This window comes from Triplophysa rosa, linkage group LG9 (assembly GCF_024868665.1).
Source record: "Triplophysa rosa linkage group LG9, Trosa_1v2, whole genome shotgun sequence".
Lineage (NCBI taxonomy): Eukaryota > Metazoa > Chordata > Actinopteri > Cypriniformes > Nemacheilidae > Triplophysa > Triplophysa rosa.
Window position 1 is genome coordinate 12,052,835 of NC_079898.1, and position 9,003 is coordinate 12,061,837.

A 9,003-nucleotide genomic window follows, 5' to 3' on the forward strand; every position below is an offset into this window, starting at 1 on the left:
ATTGTTATTTTCTTGTTACCTGTAAGACTTTCTTTCTTCTGCAGAACACAAAATAGTGAAAAATGTTGGTAGCCTAACCGAACAAAGAAAAACGGTTCCCGTTGAATTCCATTGGCTTTGTGTCCATACAATAGAAGTCAATGGGTACCGCCAATGTCTGGTTACCAACATTCTTCAAAATATCTTCTTTTGTGTTCTGCTGAAGAAAGAAAGTCATACAGGTTTGAAATGACAAGAGGGTAAGTAAATAATGACAGAATTATAATTTTTCGGTGATCTATTCTTTTAAAATGTGTTTAATATAATTTACAATAAACAAAAACATCTAGTAATTCCCTTGATGTTACTTTCTGTAGATCTTTAAAGCGTTAAAGGGATATTTTAGAGGCAAAACAAAATTTCCCCATGTTTTACTAACCCTCAAGGCATCCTTACTGAATATGACTTTCTTCTTGAAGAATAATGCAGTCGGAGTTATAAGACCATGTCTCATTTTACTTCCAAATGGTAGAATGGGAATGAATAGGGAGCAACTTTTTAAAGCTCCAAAAAGTCAGATTCGCTTCCGAAGATCTTTCTTAAGACCACAGAGCCGTATCGAGCAGTTCTTTGATCGATGGATGCTCTTTTTGGAGCTTCAAAAAATTTCCCCCCATTCACTCCTATTCTACCGCTTGGAAGAAAAATTATACGTGGTATTATAACTCCAACTGCATTATTCTTCAAGAAGAAAGTCATATTCAGTCAGGATGCGATGAGGGTGAGTAAAACAGGGGGGAATTTTGATTTGTTTCTGAAATGTCCCTTTAATTCTGATACTGTGTGTGCATTTTGGGTTGTGGATGCTACAAATCAAGTTGTCATGCAACATGTGGCCACTCTTTTCTCGAACACGAGCTCCTCCTGTGGGCAAGAAATCGCATTGCAACACAATCTACACCGACAAGCACAGTCGCAAATCTTGCTCCTGAAATTAAAAGTAATGCACCGTGCAGAGGTTAAAGAGGATTGATTCTATGCCTTATTATGCATGCTGCTTAAACCAATCTGTGCTTTGATTTACGAAATTGTGGACTGGGTGTCCGAGTTTATGGTCTCAATAGAAAGGTGCACTTAGTATAATAGGCCTAATCTAAAGTAAAACGTATTTTAAATAAAGAAATAAACCCATTTTTAAAAATATTTTCCAAACCATGGATACTTAGGATTAAAAAAACATGGTGTGAATACATATATAACTTATAATTAATCTTCTATCATTTTCAGCCTTCACGAGAAATTGAAAATTGAGTCTATATTCAGGCCGGTAGGTGTCAGTATAACACCAACACAACAGTCAAGGTGGCCAACAAAACGTACTGCAGTTTTAATGATTTCCAATAGTCTTTCTGAGAGAAAAAAGACGCACATTGTCAAGCTTCATGCAGTTATTATTGATATCACCACAACTATTAAAAACATATAGCACAACACGGTTAAACTTGCTAACATTTCTGTACAAAAAGTAAAAAAAGATGCTTTTGAAGGACAAAAAAGAAAACAATTAGCTGTACAGTCAAATAATTGTATAAGTATTTCGTTGTAAGAATATTTGTCCAAGCGTAATTTATTATAAAAGTTCACTAAACTATCATTCTTTAACCTAAATTGTAGGCCTACAGCAATTGCATCTGAAAAGAGAAATCGTTGAAAAGTAAAACATGTTTACCAGTGGGTTCAAGGATCAGATACTGTAAATGATCACACAGCCCATGAAAATTCAATAAAGAAAAATATGTGAATACCTTATCAGAACCACAGAAACCTTTGAATACTTGAATATTTTCACAACACATCCTGGCTGATCTGCTACAATGACAGTCACTTATTTGTTTGCTGCTCTCCCTCCTGAATTTCAACAGATTCTTGTAACCGCGCTGAACTCAAGGCCACTCGGTGGAGTCGGTGGCATAATCAGAGCCAGGAGAAGTTAAGGGTTCTCCATCGCACCTCTTTAGCCCTTGTAAAAGATCAACATGTCCATGAGTGTATCCCAGAGGGAGCAGGTGAGTCCATGGCTGGGCAGTGCTGGTTATAGGATGGCACAGAAGAACTTCTTCTCTCTGAAAGGATTCTCAGATGCAGGCACAGGGGAGAGCAGAGGGTCTTCTTTAGCGTGGGCTTCACAGTATGATGTCAAATCGGCTGCCGCTTTGGAGACCTGATGTGGAATACATCACATACACAATGCTGATTTATACACTGAAGATATTCTGAGACTTCTTCTGTTCACTCTGATTGATATGGTGTTCTCACCTTTATTCTGTCTATATTGGCCTCCATCTTGAGCTGCTCCACCAGTTTGCGAGCCTGGGCAATGCTAGCTGTGTTGTTGGTGGCCATGAGGCTGCCGATTCAAGCCTGTTGCACTGAAACACATGAGAGTACAGTTTAGACAACTTTAGCAAGAAGGTTATTTGAAAAGGTTAGGAGATTGAAATTTAAGGAATTACTTTATATAAAAAAATATAAGCACTTTATTTCAATATATGGAAATTAATTATTTAATATACTGCTTTATATTTTTCAGTATATTCCCATATGTTTTTGACATGAAAAAGTCTGTGAGACGTCATTGCTAATACTGTGACACAAACCTGTCGTGTATCTTTCATTTATGTGTGGCTTTGCCATATGGGTATTGATAGCACGCTGTGACACACCTGTCCTGACTGTGCGCTCAAAGGTCTTTGGTGTATTTGAGTTTTTCATCCCAGCAGGCCCTCCTGCAGTGAGGTTACAGATAAAAGACTGCTGCTGAGAGCGTCAGCAGGGGGCGCTAGACTGCCAGCTGTCACAGTGACCTCATATCTAGAGAATCCATTCTGGGTTATGAGCCCAACATAGCCTGCTAGACTTTGGGATGCTGAAGAAGACCCCAACTCCTCAAACAAGAACCAATAGTAGTTTGTATGTTTTACATTCACAAGTAATCAAGACACACCCTTCCTTGAGTGATTTGTGATTTATAATATAAAAGTGGTTTAATATTGTAGTTTTATATTAATGGTGGAAATGAGGGAACGCTTTGGCGTGGTCTGATGGAAAGAAGTTCATCATGGCCTCGTAAATTTCCACATAAACCAATAAAGCCTGCAAATATAGTCTGTATCTTGACTAAATGTTTATTGATAATGTCCAGAGTCTTATCTTATTATCCACAATCATATTTCCTGACATTATTACATTAGGATTCTATATTGAATGTGTATTTTGTATGCCATTGAAAACAGCATTATCAGATAAACAAAGGGATAGAAATAGGCAAGTTTTGTTAAGAACAAAGGCTGTTTTTTGGTTTAAAAATTATGTTTTTAATATTATTTTAAATAACAAACTCTCATCAGTTTTTTACAATCCAATATAGTACTTATTTCAGTTCAGTTTCATTAATGTACTTTGCATAGAGAATAACTTGCATTAAACCATGTATTTTATAAATCTTTGTTTTATTTTTCAATTGTTATTATTATTATTTCCTTTTAATTACAATTTAACCTAAAGGTGCTTTGCAACAATGAAAATTGTGAAAAGTGCTATATAAATAAAATTGAATTAACAAATTGAATTGAATTGAATAAATTATTATACAATCTTTAGTCTCATTTTTTTGTAATAATTTCAATAAACATGTTAATCCAAAATCCAGACTAATCAGTAAAGATTTTTTTTCTGGGAAGACTAAAGAACAGTAAAGAACACCGGCATCCTCATCCTTAGCTTCTGTTAACCCTACGTCCAGACTGTTTCATTAAACCTAGTGACCATCCCAGGCATCTTTGCAATGGACCGTGGTTGCTAGGCAAGATACAGAGTGTTTTGACAGCAATGAAATGTTCCACTCTTAAAATCAAGGATGGAGCTCACCAAAGGCAACTTTAAACTGGGCATGTCATACATCTAAAGAGTTCACAGGGGTTCGCTTCAGTAAATCAGGCCTGAAGCAGCTTTTATAGCCAGACAAGGAACATCAACACAAATCTTGGGTAGAGTCTATCTTGTAAAATCATAGATTGCGCTCGCTATTTGTCTTTAGCGAATCTCTACCTTATAGGGGTTTAAAGAATTAAAACAGATTCACGTAGAGGACACGGCTGGTGTTAGGAGTAATAAAAACTGCCAGTAACTTTAAGGGTGTGTAGCAGACTGACATACAGAGCTCGTGTGGAACGTGATGTGCTCAGGGTTCAGAGATATACGAGACACCACATCTCCAGTTAACCCTTTACTTTAGCCCTCTCGCTGTATTACATATTATATTGTATAGCCTGAATTTAAAAAATAATAATTAATAAATAAGCGAAAACCAACTCCTTGGCCTTCTAAATATTATCTTTATGACATCACATTAATATTCATGAGCAAGACTAATTATAATTGCGCCCTCCCCCCCTTCAGATACTTCCTATATGCTGCTGAAAGGTTGTGCATATGATTGAAGGGACCAGGGGTGCTTTCGTTTCATCTGTAGTCCCAGAGAGAGGGCCACATGTGTGCCATTTACCCAACTCTGCCGCATTTCTACAGGGGCAGGAAAGGCAGCGGGCAAACAACAGTGCAATGGCAGGGGGCGTTTGAAGAGTCTGTTTAATGTAGCACAACAAGAATAATCAAGATGTAAAATAGATTTCTACAGGGAAGAGCTTCACACCAGTGGAAAAGTGTCTAAATGGATGCCCTTGGCTTTATTACAACAACTTGGTGCTATTAAATGTCAAAGATGGTGTGAACATTGATAAACTCTATAATGGATAGGGTCTATAATATTCGATCAAAAGCACACACTCCCAGCCGCAAACCTTTTTACTCGGACATGCTATCAGCACAGGTGTCTGATATGCTGAGCTATGAGCATGTCTGATTTAGATATCACTCGGTTGTACTTGTTGACTATTACATATTTTTTGGCACTGCTGATGAGCAAGGTGTGTGTGTACATATATCTGCTACCTCTAATGTTGATTTTAAGGGGCCTTTCAAATGAATCCCTGAAATGTTTTATAATGTGTTCTCACCTTATTTTTGACTCTTTTTGTTTGTCTATATGCTCTATATGAGTCCATATGCTCTATATCCCAGTTGCAGCTCTCTAGGCCTTTTGAAAGATTTTGTGTGTACGTGTGAGCGTGTGTTGGTTAAAGGGTTTAGAATGTCACACCTTTCCCACACTGTTTGCAGTTAGAAGAATTCTAGACCTGAATCTGGTCTTATGTTCCTATACAAAAGTCCAACCTGCGCTATCGAAACGTCTGGCAGAGAACTTTAAAAAATACAGAAAATTAAAAAAATACACAGTGTACTTCACCCATGATACAAACATACCACACAGATCAAATGTACTTGAACTTACTGAACAAATCTAACAAGTGGCAGTTGCAGATGTTTTTAGTATAAAAAGTATGCAGTATAATGGCTGAAAGTCATGTCCAGGGGGTATATTTGTACAGTTTAATGCCTCCTCAGGTTAGATTAAACCATCAAAATATGAGGTGTTTTGTACAAATGACGAAAACACTAAACCTTTAAAGGTCCAGCGTATGAAGGCATCTAGTGGTGAGGTTGCAAATTGCAACCAACTGCTCACTCCACCCCTCCCTTTCAAAGCACTACGGCTGCTGACACAGAACTAAGATGTCTTCATGTTTTCACTTCTTTTCTGAAGGAGATAACGTATTTACGAAACGCCTTCTGTAGAGCAGTTTGTCCATTTAGGGCTACTGTAGAAACAACATGGCGAATTTCATGCAAGGGGACCATAGACTGTATAAAATATAGACGTAGTGTCCATGACGTCACCGTAGGATTCTGATGAGATGTTTTGAAGCTTAAAGTGGGTGGAGAGCGCCGTCGCAATCTTAGTAGCGTGTCACTCCCGGATAATCGAAAATGGGCAAAGAGGCGGGACGTGGTTGGAGCTAGGCGGCTGGTTGCTGAAACCACTTGTCACTCAAGTGGCCATGCACCTAATTTGCAGAATTTTAAGGCTTAACTGGTGAGTTATAAAAAATGTCACCCTTCTCACAGTTGTCATGAAGGGTAAAATTAGCTATATAGACCAAAATAACTTTTTGTACCATGCTGTAAACATGTTTTTTTCTGCTATAAAGTTGGGCATTTTAACATGGGGCTCAATGAGATTCTGCTATGTTTTGGAGCCAGTCGATGAATTGCAGTTAAAGTCACTTCCACGTTGGCTTCACGAGAGAGACCGGAAGGTTGCCGCTTGAAGGGGACCCGCGGTGTATGTAGATAGAAATAGCTCATTGTAAGGTAATGAAAACATAACGTTTCATTATGTAAGGTCTTTATACACCTCTGAAGTCATGTATATTATATTGCATTTCTGTCAATAGATCCTCAAAAAATATAACACATAGCACCTTTAAAGTATGAAATTAGCTATTGAAATTAGCATTAGCATAAATTGTCAACAATTTTATCTGTCAACAAATTAATATTTGTAGACCCTCTTGTGTAGTAATATCTTGTAGACATATTTCTGGTTCTTGGCTAAATAAGCTTTGTACATGTGTTGTGTATTATTTTTGTCAAGCCTCCTTAAATTCTTCTCAAAGCTGAGCTTCAGTTTACACTCCAAGTATGCAACCTGCATAGGCTTTTAACACAGGTTTTTAACGCTCTTTAACACAAATATGTTTGAATACAAAGCAGAGACATTGGTTTTTCACTTTTGGCCATGACTGTATGTTACATACATTTAAATGCAACAATGCCATTTTTGTTTTAAACGTATAAGATAAACAATTTATAGAGTATAGACAACCTATACGTTTGATCTGTCTTCTTGTCCTCTTTCTGTCTATCTCTGTCAATGTGATAAATGGACCAATTACTCGGTTAGCACTGCTCTGCAGAAGCAGGGAATTCCACTATTGTGAATCACCTCCACACAGAATGTTCCAGCAACATTTTATCTCTTCACCATCTCCTCTGTCTACGTGTACACCAGAACATATAAACAACATTAGGGTCCAGCACATGTTAGTGGGAACTGAAAGAGTCATCCTACGGCTGTATAGTCTACTTTGTTTCTTTAGTAACTACTCAGATGTAGTTTCAGTGGTACAGGGTGTGCTTCCATTGGAAGTACCAAGATTGTTATGATAACGTAGTAATGAGGAACAAAACACTAGACTTTTAATATAAAACACAACTCAGATGTCCACCCACTCACAGGATAAAGTCACAAGCTCACAGCCAGCGTAAATGCATGAGAATTCCTGAGAAGTATGTCTTTTGACATTTTTACTTTTCTTATTATTTTGATGGTTATTATTCTAATTATTTTTAGTGTATCCTTCACAAAACATTTTAAACTTCCATCATATAAACGAGATTCAGGACATAGTTTAAAAAAGGTAACACCACAATTGTTACCATTACACAAAATTATATAATAAAGTAGACACTTGCAGGTTTAATAATTTTATCTACTGAGTTCCTGGTGGTAGAAAGAGAGAGAGAGAGTGTGTACGACAGAGACAGATTTACAATGCTTTTCTGGTTTTACTACAGGGGTCCAACCGGGGTCTCCTAGGCCCTGACCCTCACACTAGTTCTGCAGACTCAAGTCATGTCTCTTTACTCTGCTGTCCAAAAACTGATAGTGATAAACATAACATTACTTACCAGGGAGTCAAGGCACATTATCAGGCTATAAAAACCAGACCTCAGTTCTCATAATTCTTTATAAACATAAGACTATCCTCCCCTCACATGTAATGAGTTAAGAAAACTAGGCTGTCCTAGAAAATGGCAATCCCTCATGCAATATTCGCAAACATTTATTTCCCTTATTATATGAGTTTATAATCATTTTATATTTAAATAAGATTGAATGCAATGAGGACTTTCTGGATGATGATGATATGTGGTTATTAATGATACAGGAGCATGTTTGTGTGTACAGTGGGTTAAAATGACTTCCTGCAAGATTCTGCCACTTAGCCAAGAACAACACCCAAGAGTTAACAATATTCCAAACATCCGGACCTGTATTCTTGACTTCCTACAGAGAAATTAAATATATTCACACAAACACAGGTTTGTTTCACTGTACCAGTGAGGACATCTCTTAGACTCCCATTGTTTTCATAAGAGGTTAGTTGTATTTTCTATTCCCTAAATCTAACCCTCATGAAACACGTTGCCATTGTAAGATTTAAAGTATCATCTTTGTTAGTAAAGATCATATTAAATGTCATCAGAGGTCACTACTTTTGACATATTACAATATAGCTGTGTGTGTAGGCCTACTGTAGCCTATGTGTTTTTTAGTTGACTCTCAAAGGAAAAGCCACGTATCTTTTTATCAATACATACAAGCGTTTTCCTTAATGTGTCATTTAAAAAAATGTTTTAGTGTTTCGAGTTACAGTCTACTAAAGATACTAACCGTTTCTTTTCATGTATACATGTTTTTTTCCAGGTTATTCATTGAGGTCTCCAAAAGGAAGTTACTTTATAGCTAACTTTAAACTTCAGATTGTCATCTAACTATAATTAAAGTGATAATTCACCTGAAAAAAATGTCTGTCATCATTTACTCACCCTCTTGTCCTTTTAAACCTGTATGACTTTCTTCCGCAGATCACAAAAAGATATTTTGAAGAATGCTGTTAACCGGCACCCATTCACTTGCATTGGTTAGAAGTGAATGGGGGCCAGTGCTGTTCGGTTACCAACTTTCTTTAAAAACTCCAAAAACGTCTGTTCAACTGACCATTTAAATGCTTTTTAACTTTGGCGATGTCCCAAAATTTTAGTGAGTAAAGCCACACACACATACACTCATAAAAAAACATGACATAGTCATGATGTATAAGAACAGCTGTAGTCTGTAATAAGGAGAAAAGATGCCTGGTGTGAGTCTACAAACAGAGCATGAAGTCATTTTCTCCTTCACGGGAATACTCTCTCTCTCTCTCTCTCTCTCTCTCTCTC

At 37.1% G+C, this 9,003-nt stretch overlaps 1 protein-coding gene across 1 annotated transcript in view; it reads right to left on the bottom strand.

Moving 5' to 3' along the window:
* Window positions 1–1,409: 1,409 nt before the first annotated feature.
* The window catches only part of gng2 (guanine nucleotide binding protein (G protein), gamma 2), an 11,664-nt gene continuing 4,070 nt past the window's right edge, over window positions 1,410–9,003 (bottom strand). Inside the window, exons 2-3 of the mRNA XM_057342775.1 lie at window positions 2,296–2,408; window positions 1,410–2,200 (exon numbers count right to left, since the gene is read on the bottom strand). Of these exons, the coding sequence (XP_057198758.1) occupies window positions 2,072–2,200; window positions 2,296–2,382 (216 nt within the window). The 5' untranslated portion in view covers window positions 2,383–2,408 and the 3' untranslated portion in view covers window positions 1,410–2,071. The remainder of the gene's footprint in view (window positions 2,201–2,295; window positions 2,409–9,003) is intronic.